Source organism: Leopardus geoffroyi, chromosome D1 (genome assembly GCF_018350155.1).
Source record: "Leopardus geoffroyi isolate Oge1 chromosome D1, O.geoffroyi_Oge1_pat1.0, whole genome shotgun sequence".
In the NCBI taxonomy this organism is placed as follows: domain Eukaryota; kingdom Metazoa; phylum Chordata; class Mammalia; order Carnivora; family Felidae; genus Leopardus; species Leopardus geoffroyi.
The window spans coordinates 74,703,184-74,720,200 of record NC_059329.1 but is presented as its reverse complement, the minus strand read 5'-3'; the positions used below and the strand labels follow the sequence as shown (position 1 = coordinate 74,720,200).

The 17,017-nt window shown below is 39.5% G+C and overlaps 1 protein-coding gene across 6 annotated transcripts in view; it reads left to right on the top strand.

The window, feature by feature from the left end:
• The first annotated feature begins 10 nt into the window (after window positions 1–10).
• UEVLD (UEV and lactate/malate dehyrogenase domains) overlaps window positions 11–17,017 on the top strand; it is a 53,956-nt gene continuing 36,949 nt past the window's right edge. Inside the window, exons 1-3 of one of the 6 annotated variants that reach the window (XM_045484717.1) lie at window positions 11–171; window positions 8,128–8,212; window positions 12,215–12,280. In XM_045484717.1, the coding sequence (XP_045340673.1) occupies window positions 124–171; window positions 8,128–8,212; window positions 12,215–12,280 (199 nt within the window). In that variant the 5' untranslated portion in view covers window positions 11–123. Of the gene's footprint in view, window positions 613–877; window positions 903–8,127; window positions 8,213–11,867; window positions 11,976–12,214; window positions 12,281–17,017 lie in introns of those variants that run through there. The other 5 variants (XM_045484720.1, XM_045484722.1, XM_045484716.1 and 2 more) reach the window with 5 other exon arrangements.

The window sequence follows — 17,017 nt, the reverse complement described above, 5'->3', positions numbered from 1 at the left end:
AGCCTGGGAAGGGGCGTGGCCTTGGACAGCTCTGGGAGGCTTGGACCTCGGCGGCCTCCGTCCGGGAACCGGCACGGAAGGATATCCACGGGCTGGGTCGCGCAACCTGGGTCCGGGACGTGGATGGAGATGGAGTTCGACTGCGAGAGTCTCAGGCGGCTCCTGGGCAAGGTGCAGGCAGCCCGCCAGACCGGGTCTGAGGGTCCGGGGTGTCGGGGCTGAGCTATCTCCTCGTGGGGGTTCCCAGACTAGTCGCGGCGATTGGAGCGGAGGCGGGCTGGCCAGAAGCCGGCTCTGGGGAGTGGTCCCTGGGAGGCCGCGGGCTTCTCCCTCGGGATCCCTGCATCCCTCGGGTCGGGGCTGTGGCTCCGCCCACGACTCCGAAACCCCTGCACTCCACGCGGTGTGAGTTCTCACGCCACTAGCGTTTCGGCGACTTAGCTCCCAGCCCTCGCCAGTGCCTTTAACCACGCCTTTCTCTATGTTGAAATGGCCTGCCCCCCCCCTTTTTTTTTTTTTTTTTTTGCTTTGCAATCTTCCCTTCTGAGACTCAGCTCAGATGTCACTCCCTGCAAGATGGAATCACGCCCTTCGCTCCGCTTGCCTTCAGAAGTATGGATTATCACATTGTGGAATAATTACTTATTTACAATTATTTATTTACTCATGCGGTGAACTCTGACGGCAGAGAGGGTGCTGTTGCCCTTCCCTAGCACTGTGCCTGGCCGGAGCAGGGGCTTCTAAATAACTGTGCATTGAATGAAAGACTTGAGTAGATATAGGAATGGAGACAGGGATTGAAGGCCCAGAAGAGATCCTCTTTATGTTTGAAGGGTTGAGCGGGAGGCCTGACCCAGAAGTCTAACCTACGTTTCTAGGGCATGACTAGCTCCAGTTTCCAGGTTAGTCCAGGCTCTTGGTCCAGTTTCTTTGGCTTCCCACCAATGTATATTCTGAGGCAACCCCCTTTTCACCCGCTCTTTCTTTTTTTTAAAATATAATTTGTTGTCAAATTGGCTTCCATACAACACCCTGTGCTCTTCCCAACAAGTGCCCTCCTCCTCCTCAATGCCCATCACCCACCCACTTTCCCCTCTCCCCTGCCCCTCCATAAACGCTTAGTTTGTTCTCTGTATTTAAGGGTCTCTTATGGTTTGCCTCCCTCCCTCTCTGTAACTATTTTTTTCCCATTGCCTTCACCCACAGTCTTCTGTTAAGTTTCTCAAGATCCACATTTGAGTAAAAACACATGGTATCTTTCTCTGACTTATTTCACTTAGCATAATACCCCTTCAGTTCCATCCACATTGCTGCAAATGGCAAGATTTCATTCTTTTCTTGTATCCAGCTTTCTGGTTAAGTGATTCTTAATGCTTCCTTAAAACTTCCCCGTGCAGAAACCATACATGTATGCCATTTTGTTGGATTTGACTTAGTTGGGGCAGTTTGTACATCTGTGCGGGGTTGTGAAGCCTCATGAGTAGAAATGTTTATTTAATTGACTTGAATGATTTTATCTACTGTGACAGGTGCAGATGTATCATCTTGTAGGAAGAGAAGTATCATCATGCTTACGATTACACCCTTTGTGTCTCCTCTTCAGAAAACCACTCTATCCAGTTTTTTAAGGAGGGGAGCATGATGTATTTATTGTTCAGTGGGAAGAACTGTTAAAGTTGAGAGTAGAAAAAGAACTTCATAATTTTTCCCTCATTAGATTAGCATAAATTAAGATAATTTAGATGATTTGGAGGATGCACTTGCCTCAGCCACACTGCTGGTGGTTAAATGGTTATTTAACCATTTTGAAGAACAATTGGGTCTTGTTAATTTGATTATGTGGGTTTTATATCCCCTCTACCTCTAGGTGGCTACTATAGAGAATTCATAGTGTATGAAGCAACAGATATATGCATAATTATTCATAACTACAGAAACAACCCAAACGTACATTAACAGAAGGAAGGATAATTTGTTGTATATCCACACAATGGAAAACACTACTATGTGGCAATGAAAATGACTGAGCTACAACATGGGAACAATACAAATGAATCTTAGAGACATGATGTTGAGTGAAAAAAAATTGGAGGGTATATGCAAAATTATGATTTGATAAAGCCAACAAAATTAAAATTAAAAACTAAACAATAAATATGAATACTAAATAATGTGTTGTTTAGGGATGCACGCACATGCATGATAAAACCAGAGGACAAAAGCAGAGGAAAGTGAATATACAATTCAGGGGAGGCAGTTGAGTGGTTGAGAGGAGTACTCAGACAGATGTAATGGTGTTGGAGAGGTCTGTGCTGTCCAGTATGGTATCCAGGAGGCACAAGTGGCTATTTGTCAAAACTAGCTAAAATTAAAAATTGAGTTTCTCAGTCACACCAGCCACATTTTGTCAGTTAGCCACATGTGGCTGGTGGCTACTCTATTAGACCTATCACACATAGATCTTTTCCATCATAGCAGAAAGTTTTGTTAGATGTTACTATTCTAAATCACATGTGAGTGAGTTGGGGCATGCTGTTCATTCTTCAAAATTAGTGGATATGTTTGTGTATGTGTGTATTTATATATATATGTACATATATACACATACACACATGTGTATATATCCTTTAATTTGTTTTAGATATTAAGTTTAGAAAGATTATCTGGTTCCCTAATTCCTATTTCCCACATCCCTCGTTGGGTTACCTTGGACAGGTAACTTAACCTAGATTTGCTCTGCTCACTCGTAGAACAGTAAGTTGGACTTGATCTGTAAGATGCCTTCCTGTTAACAATTTTTTTTTAATGTTTTTGTTTTTAATTTTGGGAGAGAGAGCTAACAGGAGGAGCAGAGAGAAAGGGAGAAAGAGAATCGCAAGCAGGCTCCACACTGTCAATGCAGAGCCAGACGTGGGGCTCAAACCCGTGAAGCATGAGACCATGACCTGAGCTGAAATAGAGTTGGAGGCTTAACCAGCTGAGCCACCCAGGCGCCTCCTGTTAACATTTTTTTAATAACATGATGCCACGAAGTATTCCTCAATGTGTCCTACATTTGAACATAGGTCATATAAGAATACTCTTACGTACTTTTCATAAATATAAGTGTACGAAATAAAAATACTGTAGTATAGTAGATAAAGCTAAAATTTTTGTAACTTCTCAATTTTTCAGTGTTACTGACTTTTATGACAGTATAATTATTTTAGCTCTCGAATCTCACAGGCCAATTTTCCTCTTTAGTGGCATGCCTCCACCCTTTAAGCACATGGGATTGTCTGAGGCACATTTCCTTAGAGAATGTTAGGCAGACTTCTCTTCGGTGTTAATAGGAACAGTAATGGAATGTGTGTCTTAATATTATAATAAGAAGATATTCTGTTTCATATATAGTGAAAATGATGTGAAGAAAAATTTTTAGGACAAACAAAATAGATCTGTCTTTTTAGGTGTCAAAAAGGCAAATCAGGGGCGACTGGGTGGCTCAGTCGGTTAAGTGTCCAACTGCAGCTCAGGTCACGAACCCCCGGTTTGTGAGTTCGAGCCCTGTGTCAGGCGGGCTCTGTGCTGACAGCTCAGAGCCTGGAGCCTGCTTTAGATTCTGTGTCTCTCTCTGTTCCTCTTTCTCTCTCTCTCTCAAAAATAAACATTAAAAAAAAATGTTTTTAAGGCAAATCACATATTTGACTATACTAGTGACATTTGGGTATTCAGTCCCTAAGGAAGAGTGTTTTTGCCCTCTTTTGACAAACTTTTATAACAGTTTTGCAATTAAATCAATTATGGTGTGTATCCTACACAGCCATTAATAATTACATTCTCATGGGACATTAAAGATCTAGAAAACAGCTTATAATTTTAAGTAGGAAACAAAACAAAATTGTTTTCATTCATAATGAATATTTCAGCTGACAGCAGTGCAGCCTTCTGTACATTGGTGGGATGATTTCATTTACTTTTGTTTATGCTGAGTCAGGGACCCTGAATCTGGAACTCATTTCACCCTGCTGTAATTAATACTGATCACTTCTGGGCGCCTGGGTGGCTCAGTCAGCTGAGCGTCCGGCTTCGGCTCAGGTCATGAGCAGTTTGTGAGTTCGAGCCCCATGTCTGGCTCTGTGCTGACAGCTCAGAGCCTGAAGCCTGTTTCGGATTCTGTGTCTCTCTGCTCCTCCCCTGCTCATGCTCTGTCTCTGTCTCTCAAAATAAATAAATAAACATTAAATTTAAAAAAAAAAGCTGATCACTTCTTAGGTTTTTTTTTTATTAATTTTTTTAAGTGTTTATTTATTTTTGAGAGACAGAGAGCACAAGTGGGGAAGGAGCGGAGAGAGAGGGAGACACAGAATCCGAAGCGGGCTCCAGGCTCTGAGATGTCAGCACAGAGCCTGACGCAGGGCTTGAACCCACGAACCGCGAGATCATGACCTGAGCCAAAGTTGGCAGTTAACCTACGGAGCTACCCAGGCACCCCTCACTTCTTAGTTTTGATGCCCAGTCCTGTGGATCATTCTCGTATAAATCTACCTCTTTGCTAACTCCCATCCAGCCTGTATTTATCAGAGGCATACCCTGTGCTAAATGCTGTGGGGAGGTACAAAGATGAGTAAGAGGTGATTCCTGCCCTCAAGTTGTTAATAATGATGGGCTTTCTCTTCTGCCAAATTTCTTCCCATCTTAAAATGATCCTCTCCCTTCCCTCTCATTTTCTAGACTCTAATGCAAATTGTAGACAGCTGTTGCTGGAGGCCTTTCTCTAACTTAGATATGCTTTATGTGGATTCATCACTTCCTGTCTGTACTTACTATTGTATACATTTTTGTTTAATATCTTACTTTTACATATGTTAATCATAAGGTCCTTATACATACCTGTTGCAGTTGGTAGGCAGTGGAGCTATATATCTTTTGCAAATGAAAAACTTAAGGCTCAGAGAGGCTCCCACTAATCTGCTTTCTGCTTCATGGATTTGCCTGTTCTGGATATTCCATATACAAATCATATAATATGTGGCCTTTTGTGTCTGCTTTCTTTCACTTAGCAGAACGTTTTCAAGGTTCATCCATGTTGTAGTATGTATCAATTCTTTTTTTATGGCTGGATGTTCCATTTTATGGATATATTACATTTTATTTATCCATTCATCAGTTGATGGAGATTTAGCATGTTTTCACTTGTTGGCTATTATAAGTAATGCTTCTTTGAACAATAGTGCACATGTTTTTGTGTGGACATATGTTTCCACTTTTCTTGGTTCCATACCTTAGTGGAATTGCTGGTCGTACGGCAGCTCTATGCTTAAATCTTTTGAAGGACTGCCAAACTTTTCCAAAACGGCTGTACCACTTTCCCACCAGCAGTAGCTTTATGTATACAGGGGTTCTGACTTCTTCACATCCTCTCCCATACTTACTGTTTTCTGTGTTTTTATTATAACTTGTCTTTTAATTATAGTATGCATCCTCCAACTCTTCTGTTCTCTTACAGGATTGTTTTTGGCTGTGCTAGGTCTCTTGCATTCCCGTCTGAATTTTAAAAATTTTATTTATTTAAATTCAAATTAGTTAACATACAGTGTAGTATTGGTTTCCAGAGTAGAACCCAGTGATTCGTCACTTATGACACCCAGTGCTCATCCCAACAAGTGCCCTCCTTAATGCCCATCACCCATTTAGCTCACCCCCTACCCACCACCCCTCCAGCAACCCTCAGTTTGTTCTCTGTCTTTAAGAGTCTCTTATGGTTTGCCTCTCTCTCTGTTTTAATCTTATTTTTCCTTCCCTTCCCCTGTGTTCATCTGTTTTGTTTCTTAAATCCCACATATGAGTGAAATTATATGATACTGGTCTTTCTCTGACTTATTTTGCTTAGCATAATACACTGTAGTTCTGTCCACGTTGTTACAAATGGCAAGATTTCATTTTTTCTGATCGCTGAATAGTATTCCATTGCATATATATACTACATCTTTATCCATTCATCAGTCAATGGACATTTGGCCTCTTTCATAATTTGGCTGTTGTTGATAGTGCTGCTATAATCATCGGGGTGCATGTGCCGCTTCGAATCAGCATTTTGGTATCCTTTGGATAAATACCTAGTAGTGCAATTGCTGGGTTGTAGGATAATTCTTTTTTTTTTAATTTTATTTTTTAAAATTTACATCCAAATTAGTTAGCATATAGTGCAACAATGATTTCAGGAGTAGATTCCTTAGTGCCCCTTACCCATTTAGCCCATCCCCCCCTCCCACAACCCCTCCACTAAGCCTCTGTTTGTTCTCCATATTTATGAGTCTCTTATGCTTTGTCCCCCTCCCTGTTTTTATATTATTTTTGTTTCCCTTCCCTTATGTTCATCTGTTTTGTCTCTTAAAGTCCTCAGATGAGTGAAGTCATATGATTTTTGTCTTTCTCTGACTAATTTCACATAGCATAATACCCTCCAGTTCCATCCACGTAGTTGCAAATGGCAAGATTTCATTCTTTTTGATTGCTGAGTAATACTCCATTGTATATCTGTACCACATCTTCTTTATCCATTCATCCATCGATGGACATTTGGACTCTTTCTATACTTTGGCTATTGTCGATAGTGCTGCTGTAAACATGGGGGTGCATGTGTCCCTTCGAAACAGCATACCTGTATCTCTTGGATAAATGCCTAGTAGTGCAATTGCTGGGTCGCAGGGTAGTTCTATTTTTAGTTTTTTGAGGAACCTCCATACTGTTTTCCAGAGTGGTTGCACCAATTTGCATTCCCACCAACAATGCAAAAGCAATCCTCTTTCTCCGCGTCCTCGCCAACAACTGTTGTTGCCTGAGTTGTTCATGTTAGCCATTCTGACAGGTGTGAGGTGGTATCTCATTGTGGTTTTGATTCGTATTTCCCTGATGATGAGTGATGTAGAGCATTTTTTCATGTGTCGGTTGGCCATCTGGATGTCTTCCTTGGAAAAGTGTCTCTTCATGTCTTTAGCCCATTTCTTCACTGGATTATTTGTTTTTTGGGTGTTGAGTTTGATAAGTTCTTTATAGATTTTGGATACTAACCCTTTATCTGATATGTCATTTGCAAATATCTTCTCTCATTCCGTGGGTTGCCTTTTAGTTTTGCTGATTGTTTCCTTTGCTAGGGCAATTCTGTTTTTAATTTTTTGAATTTTAAGATCGATTTGTAAATTTTTGCAAACAAAAAGCCAGTTGGGATACTGATAAGGATTGTTGATTATTGAATCCGTTGGGGAATATTACCATCTTAACAATAGCAAGTCTTCTGATCTATTAACAAGGGATGGCTTTCTTTTACTTAGATATACTTTAATTTCTTTCAACAATGTTTTGTAGTTTCTACACTAAGTTTTACATCTTGTTGTTCAAATTATTTCTAAGTAGTTTTTTTCTTTTTGATACTATTGCAAATGAAACTGTCTCCTCAAATTTCATTTTGAGATTGATAATAGATTCTTCACATACTTTTTCTTTCCTTCATGTAATCCTCAGCACAAGTCTAGGAGGTGGCTCTCTTTGCAAATGAGGAAATAAGTTCAAAGAAGTTAAATGACTTTGCCAAGGTAGTATTTCTGGGAGTGCATCTGGATGAATGAAGAGGCAGTTGACTCAACTTGACTGCAAACCCTTGAGTGATGTCTGTTCTCCCTTTGAAACCCAGGATGCAGTGCCAGGAGGGTTAGGAGGGGAATTCAGGGTGTCTTATTCCTTGAATGAGGTATTCAAGAAGGAGACTTGGATCTTGAATAGTGGTGACAGGGGTGGTGCTCCTGCCCTCTTTCTTAAGCTTTCAGGAGGTATTTGGAAATTTAGTTTGATTTAGTGATAAAAGGCCCAAGTCCAGAGTTTGAGCTCTGGCTTCACTCTTTAACTGTCTAACTCAGCAAGTTAGTTTGCTTCTCTAGCTCTCATTTTCATCTTCTGTAAAGTAGAGCAGTCATAAGCCCTGCTACCTACTTCATGGGGTCATTACTAAAAAGAGTAAATCACATACTCTCCATGTTCATAAAACTCAGAGCCGGGGGCCTAGCACATGGTGTTCTGTTCAGTGTTAATTATAATCGTTCTGCAGCTTGTAGCTTGATTCTTACTCGGTTCTCATCTTTCTCTTTTCAGTACAAGTTCAGAGATCTAACTGTGGAAGAACTAAAGAATGTAAATAGGTTTTTCCCACATTTCAGATATTCCATGGACACCTATGGTAAGAGTCATAACCTCTACGATTAACTTTAGTAAATTGTGAATTATACTTAGAGAGCTACAAAATTGTAATTTCTCACTTCTCTCTTTTATCCCCTGATTTTCACCTATACTATGTGACCTGTGGTTTCTGAGGAAATTTAAGTTAATACAACTTCTATTGTATTAGTTTTCTGTTGCAGCCATAACAAATTAGCAAAAATGTACAGGCTTAAATACAGAAAACAAACTGGTGGTTGCCAGAGGGTAGGTAGGTGGGAGGGTGAATGAGTGAAAGAGAGAAAAGGGATTCAGAGTACACTTACCTTGATGAGAACTGAGAAATGTGTAGAATTGTTGAATCATTATATTGTACATCCGAAACTAATATAACATTGTGTGTTAATTATACTTGAGTATGAATAAATAAACAAACAACAACCAATCAGCACAAATTTATTAGTAGCTCAAAAAAGCGCAAGTTTACTCTCTTAGAGTTCTGTAGGCTAGAAGTCCAACACATGTCTCTTTAGGTTAGACATTTAGGCCAAAAGCAAAGTGTTGGCAGGTCTTAATTCCTTTCTGGAGGCTCTGGCAGAGAATGTAATTCTTTGCCTTTATTATTATTATTATTTAGTTTATGTATTTCTTCCAGTAATCTCTACACACAAGGTAGGGCTCGAACTCACCACCTTGAGATCAAGAGTCACATGCTCTAGTGACTGAGACACCCAGGCACCCCACCTTGCCTTTTTTAGTTTCTAAAGGTTAGCCATGTTCTTTAGCTTGTGATCTCTTTCCTGCATCTTCAAAGCTAGCAATGTTGCATGTCTCTGACCATTCTTCTGTAGTCATATCTCTGATTTTAAGGCCCAGTGTGATTAGATTAGGCTTACTCCAATAATACAGAATAATTTCCCTATCACAGGGTCCTTAACTGCATCTAAAATGTCTCTTTGCCAAGTAAGATAACATATTCACAAGTACCAAGGATTAGGATATTGGACATCTTTGGAGGCCCATTATTCTGCCTACCACATAAATGGTTGAGTCTGAATTATTAATAACAAAAGTTTCAGTTATCTTGTTCACTTATAGTTACCTAAGAAAGATTTTACTTCACTGTCTTTTAAAATTTCTGACCACAAACCACACTTGAAAATGCATTTTAGGGGCCCCTGCATGGCTCAGTCGGTTGAGTGACCAACTTCAGCTCAGGTCGTGGTCTTATGGTTCATGGGTTCAAGCCCCATGTCAGGCTCTGTGCCGACAGCTCAGAGCCTGGAACCTGCTTTGGATTCTGTCTCCCTCTTTCTCTGCCCCTCCCCTGCTTACACTCTGTCTCTCTCAAAAATAAATAAACATTTAAAAAAATTTTTTTAATGCATTTTATATCCTGACTCCATAGACACGTAACTGAAATAGTGTGTACACTCTGGCATTTTCTATTCCATTCCATTTCATTCAAAGACAAATGCTAATTGAGATTCACAAAATTGATTTTAGGACCCACAAATTAGTCAAAACACATGGTTTTCAAAAACTTATTTATATTCCATGGGAATGTTTCATATTAGAATTAGTTAGAAATGTATCTAATTCAGATTTATATATTAGAAATTTTGAGGAGTTATTGAAGTATTTCTTAGGGATAGCTAGTTAATTTCACATGTGGAAGAAATTATTAAATTCTAGCCCATCTGTGACTGGCCTCTCTTGATTAGCACCTCATTATTTGGTGCTGCATAAATGAGTGGGATCGGGGATATGACGGCTACTTTTTATTGAATGCCGGATATGTTTCCAAATGTTTTATCTACAGTATCTTACATATTTTTTTACAACCCCAGCAGTGAGTTAAGGCAAAATTAAAAGAACAATTTCTAAATAAAACTTAAAGTATAATAATTGTGTTATTTACAATAGGAATCAAAGAGAATAAAAATGAATGAATTAAATAAGTAAAAAGTTCACAGAACAGACTGTGTGATACAATTTCATATGTAAAAAAAAGTTTATGAACTTTTTTTAATGTTTACTTATTTTTGAGAGAGAGAGAGACAGACAGCACTAGCGGGGGAGGGGCAGAGAGAGAGGGAGACCCAGAATCCGAAGCAGGCTCCAGGCTCTGAGCTGTCAGCACAGAGCCTGACACGGGGCTTGAACCCACAAACCATGAGATCATTACTTGAGCTGATGTTGGACATTCAACTGACTGAGCCACCCAGGCGTCCCAAAAGTTTATGAATTTTTAAAAAGGCCTTCGGAAGAATATGCTAAATGGTTGTCTTTCCATAAAGGAATAGTGGGCGAGTCTTACACTTTAGTTCATGTTTCCGTAACTTAATAGATTTCTAGAGGCATATACACTTTTAACATTAACAAAACCAATAAGATATTTTTTTTCTTTTTAAGTTTTTATTTAAACTCCTGTTAGTTAACATACAATGTAATATCAGTTTCAGGTGTACAATTTAGTGATTCAGTACTTACATACAATACCTGGTGATCATCCTAGCTAGTGCACTCCTGTAAAAAATATCTTACTTATTTAAGCCATAAATCAATAAGAAAAGTGAAACTAAGTTGAAAGTTACAGAGGCACCTGGGTGGCTCAGTTGGTTGAGTGACAGACTCTTGATTTCGACTCAGGTCATGATCTCACCATTAGCACAGAGCTATCAGCACAGACCCTGCTTGGGATTCTCTTTCTCCCTCTCCCTCTGCCCTGGCCTGCTTGTGCGTTCTCGCACGCTCTCTCTCTCAAAATAAATGAGCTTAAAAAAAATAAAGCTAACTTTTTTTTCTTAATTGCATCTAAAAATTATAAAATTATAAAATCTTAAAATTGTAAAGTTGGAGTCTGGTATCTGAAAATGATTATAACTTTTATATTGTAAGGGTTAAATTGTAGTGTAGGGCTAACGCTTAGCTTGAAAAATAACAGCTTTGTGTTGACACTGAAGGTCAAGAGATAACAGCCTTGCTTTGCTCTTGTAAACTAGCCTCATAACTCTTGTAAATTAGGCTTCACCAATTAAGGAAACAAAAGTTCGTAGAAAAGAGCATCAGAAGCAGGGTCAAGGAGATCCACTGGTTGCAACCTAGAGGCAGAAAGTCTAAAATAAACACCTCATTAGGCAGCTGTTTCTAACTCATCTGGAAACTGTTTCTTTGTTCTGTTCCCAGGTGATGATAAAACGATGTGATCGGTTATAAAAACTCTGTACCCCGTCTGTTCGAGGCCGCACTCTTATCAAGAGTGTTGGTCCCGATCGGTCGGCCTTGCCTCTCATTGTAATAAACTTTGTTGTGACTGTCACTGGTGCCCGTAGCATTCTGTTTCAGGAGTCGTGTGGATGCAACAATATGTGACAGTTATTTGATGATGTCCCTGAGTTTTATAGTCCTAAACTTTTTTTTATATGTTTATTTTTGAGAGAGAGAAGGAGAGAGAGCACACTCTTAAGTGGGGAGGGGCAGCGAGAGGGAGATAGAGGATCTGAAGCAGGCTGTGTGCTGATTAGCAGCGAGCCTGATGTGGGGCTTGAAGTCACGAACCTCGAGATTATGACCTAAGCCAAAGTCATATGCTCAACCAGCCAAGCCACCCAGGCACCCCTATGGTCCTAAAGTTCTTAAGTATGTTTTCACATTATCACATTTGATCCTTATGACCACTTTATGATGTAGTCTTGCTTTATTTTATAGATGATGAAACTGAAGGTCAAAGGGATTCAAGTAACAGCTTCAACAGTAAAGCTGCATGTGTCTAAGCGGGGAAAGTAGGTCTAGAATCTGGAGTTTCTGTATCAAAGCCCTCTGTGCTTTCAGCTATCCTCTTGGCTTTCTAAGAAAAGCCAAGTATGTGGTAATTTCCCCTTGTCAACATAGTTACAGATGCCTAGATGATGAACCTTAAAAATTAGGTGTGCTTCTGTATGTGGGTATGTGTGTGCACAAACTTTCATACAGTTTTTTCTACTTTTGAGTGTACATTTTGGGGCTTTTATTTTTCTTCCAGTGTTCAAAGATAGTTCCCAGAAAGACCTGCTGAATTTCACTGGCACTATTCCTGTGATGTACCATGGTAAGTGTGGAAGTTGAGAAAATGTGGGAATTTTGTAAAAGAACAGTTTAACAAGAGCTTACATTTGTTTAGTCCCATAACATTCTCTAAAGTATTTTCACATATAACATGATGTACACAGACCCTTATTGCATATAGCAGAATGCTGTCCCATTCAAGGTGGCCTAGATTAATATCAACAAATTCAATTCAGTTCAAAAAATACTTAACGAGTATCAACTATGTGCCCACTAGTCTGCTAGGTGCTGGGGTACAGAGGAGAGTAAGACAGATGTTGGGGGAGGAAGACCTTCCTCTGCCCTGTAGTCCTTCCAGCTGGACTTAGAATCAAATTGACATAAGACAGGTTAACAGGAGAAAATCAAATTTAGTAGGTGTGCGTAGTGGGGAATCCACACAGACATGAGATTCCAAGGACAGTGAGGGAGCATGAAGCTTATCTGAGCTAAGGAGAGGGGAGGGGGCTGCGGACACAAAAGGGAGAAAGACCACTAGCAAGAAGGGAAAGGAGATACTTGGAAAAACAAAGGTTGCCCTGTTATGCAGCTAAACTCTAGGTAAAGGGGAGTCTCTTTTAATAGCTCTCTTCCAGGTACAGGCTCTTCTTCCCATTGTAATTTAGGCAGTTGAGAGGGAGGAAGAAAGCTTTTCCTGAATCTGCCAAGTTTTGATTACTTTTAACTCAAAATAATCTTTGTGCCAAAGTGGCCCATCTTGAGGCAGCCTGCCCTGGGCCCCTACACAGAGACAGGCGTGATTTTATGGACAGTTCTCTTTGCTTTCCATAGCAAAATGCAAGGATCACACCTTCTTCTCCATTACATCAATGTTTTGATCCTCTCCGTTTCCCTCTATATGATGTCCCCATTGTATGGGTGAAACTCAGTCTTAGCCTAGTCAGGCGATTTACTTAAAACCACACCGCTTGTATCAGACTGTAACTTGAAACTCCAGTAGGAAATTGGGGGCCATTAAAACTCAAAGAAGGCATCATATTTTCAAGTGATCTGCCTGCTATCAAGTGATAGCTAAGTGTTTGCCAAAAAACAAACAAACAAACAAAAAATCGCTAGTTCCCCCATTCTTAACTCTTCCTATTTGTCCAAACCTACTTCTATCAGTGTTCGAGAGGACTAACCTTTCAGGTAGGTATTATAGGTAATCGCTTATATGGTATGATGTGAAGAAAACCAGTGAAGCTTTGGTTCTAATAGATGTCTCTGAAGGGGTGTCTGAAATCCTACCACTAAAAACCTATTCCTGGTCTATAATCCCAAGAGGGTTAATATCCCAAATCACTAATACATAGTGCTGTGTTTATAGAAAATACTTGGTAAATATTTGTTGCATGGTTGAGTTTATTTGATTACTGACTGAAGGGGCTTAGTAATAAATGAATTTGCTGGGCAGTTGAGAGAGGAGGTAACTAAAAAGGGATGAGGAGGACCTGAAAACAAATGGGGAGAGAATGGTGGAATTTGCTCCTTCACAAAAAACTCAGCACTGTATTATAGGAAGACACTGCCCAAAAGACACCAAGGAGCTGTATTTTGGGGGACTTTTTTCAAAGTAGGTATTTCATTATGGTAGTCCTAGACTGTTAACAAACCCTTCTTAATTTCTGCCCCTCCATGATCACTCACTGCGTGAGGTTCACTCATGTGTTATTCTGCCACTGTTTATGTCCCACTATGACACCTCCTTTGGCATAGGAAATGCATAGGAATTCAGTTTGGTTTTTTTTTTTTTTATTAAAAAAAAATTTTTTTTAACGTTTATTTATTTTTGAGACAGAGAGAGACAGAGCATGAACGGGGGAGGGTCAGAGACAGGGAGACACAGAATCTGAAACAGGCTCCAGGCTCTGAGCTGTCAGCCCAGAGCCTGATGTGGGGCTCGAACTCACGGACTGCGAGGTCATGACCTGAGCCGAAGTCGGCCCCTTAACCGACTGAGCCACCCAGGCACCCCTCAGTTTGGTTTTTATACATAAGAATATGGTTCGAGATGGAAGTAGATGAGCAGTGAGCTGGGCTCTGCAGAAATTGCAGAATTGATTTTTATTTTCCTCCTTGTTCCTCTCCTGCCAAACTCTCAGACTCTTTTCTGGCTGCCTAGAAAACTTTACTGAGACCTGTTCCCCATTACTTGTGTTCTGCATTTATTATGATTAGATGTTAGAGAGAGAGAGAATTATTGCCCACCCCAGTGATTGGTTGACTGATTTCATTCCCAATTCTTACCCACCCCAATATGTCAAGGGTAATTATATATTAACAGAGGAGCTCATCAAGTGAATCACTGCTTAATAGCATTTCGGTTTCAAAGATAGTGTGAGGGGGTAACAGGAGGGCATAAATCTTATTTTAATATCATTGGTAAAATGCCCCTCATTGGCGTTCTGCATTTCCTAAAGCCGAGGAGTTATTTCATTGATCCTTAAGCTGGATCTTCCAAGGTAGTAATGGTACCGAAGTACCTTTTGTTTTTTGTTTTTTTTTTGCAGTACACTCTTTTTTCTTTGCTTTTGAGTAGAATTATATCAACTCTTTGTGATCCATATTAGTTACTTCCTGCTGATCAGAGGTCAGAATGTTACAATAATAGATACTAACTCCAGAATTTGTAAAATGTTACAATAATAGATACTAACTCCAGAATTATGAGGATTAAGTGAATTACCATAAGTAAAGCTCTTGGCGTAGTGCCTGGCACATAATGGATGCTTAATCCTGTATTTCTTTCAGTTCTTAGTTTTATTAGTATAATAATAATACATACTTGTGCTAAAAAAAAAAAACTTAAAAATTGAGAAGGGATGAGGTTAAGCTTATAACTAACCTCCTACCCAGTCCTATTCCCCAGATGAATCTTCCATTGATATTTCCTTATGTGTATCTGCAGACATTTTCTGAATCATTTCTTATTATCTCTCCAAGATTGTGTGAAGGTTATGATGACACTTTTTATTCATCCACTGTACTTGAGAGATGTGTATCATCTTAATAAGTGATACCCATCTGAATTTTATTTACAGCTAACTTAAATTATATTTTTATGATATAATTACTTCAGATCTGAGGACTCTACCAGGATTTCTGACTCTTTGGTAATGAATTCCCGAAAGCTAAGTGGGCAGGGAATGAGGCAGGGCAGTGGCTGACAGAAAAGAATGGGAAAGAAGAAAGGAAGAAGAGAGCAGAACACCAGTAGTGAAATCTTACCAGTTGGACATGGGAATCAGGCTCACCAGTTGCTTTGCCAGGCACGGGCTAGTAAAATGCATGAATGCTGCTGGGGAAGAGCATTGATGGGGGCAGCAGATCCTTGATCAACTAGGAAGATACCATCAATAGACATTTCTTTCCTTTTCTTTAATGTGTGGTACTTAACACAGAAAGCAACACCATGGAGATTTGGCTACTCCAGCTATATTATGTAACAAGAAAATTTGCATGGCCTAGAACAGTGGCTTTCAAATGTCTTGACTGTGACCCACAATAAGAAATACTGTACTTTTATATACACAGCTAGCATACATGCATGTGCACGCACTCATATGTGTACATGTGAGTACATGTGCATTATATGTACATGTAATGTACATATGTACATTAATATATGAAACTGCCAGGGGTGCCTGGGTGGCTCAGTCATTTAAGCATCTGACTCTTGATTTCAGCTCAGGTCATGATCTCACAGTTTGCGGGTTTGAGCCACACATTGGGCTCTGCACTGACCATGTGGAGCTTGCTTGGGATTCTCCCTCTCCCTATCTCTCTTTCTCTCTCTCTCAAAAGTAAATTAGAAAAAAAGAAACACCATAATACCTGTCATGTATTCTATTTTCTTTTCAATTCCATTTGAAAATATTGCTTGCAGCCCACTAAATTAATTTTGTGACCCATTTATTGCGACCACTATTTGAAAAACACTCTCTAGAGAGTATGTAACATTAGACAGAATAACTGCTTTTGGAGAAATTTGATGGTGTCTCAGTACCTGTCAGTCACTTTGTGGTGCTACAATCACATGACTTTATAATCAGAATTATCTATGGATCAGTAGCTATGCCGATAGCCAAATAGTAAATACTTAGACACTATGGTGACAGATGTTAACTAGACTTATTGTAGTGATCATCTTGCAATATGTACAGATATCAAATCATTATGTTGTACGGTGAAACTGTTATGTTATATGTCAGTTATATCTCAATTAAGAAAATTTTTTTAATACTTAGACAAAAATAGAAGAGGAGTGTTGTTCTCAGTACTGCTGATATAAAATAATAGACCCACAAGTATTAGGGCATTTCTATAATACTGATTTGCAATCTTAGTTGCACATTAGCATTACATGGGAAGCTTTTAAAAAATGTTGTCCATACCCCATCCCATTGGATCAGAAACTGGGAGAGTGGCATAGGTATTGGTATGTTTCCAAGTTTCTTAAGTGTTTCTAATGTGCATACAGGGTTGAGTATTGTTGTATCCTTAGAGGAAGAAACAAGATGAGAAAAGTAGCTGTCAGTGGAAGGATGATTTTCTTAGTAAGAAAAAGATTTCAGTAGAAAACAATACTTTTTTATTTATACCTGCCCTATAGTTAAACCTTCAACATGGGTTTGAAGTAAATTGCAAAAATTGCCAACCCTTCATGGTACTTACCATATGATGTACTGTTCTAAGCATCTTACATACCTCAACTAATTTCATCCTTACAACAACCCTGTGG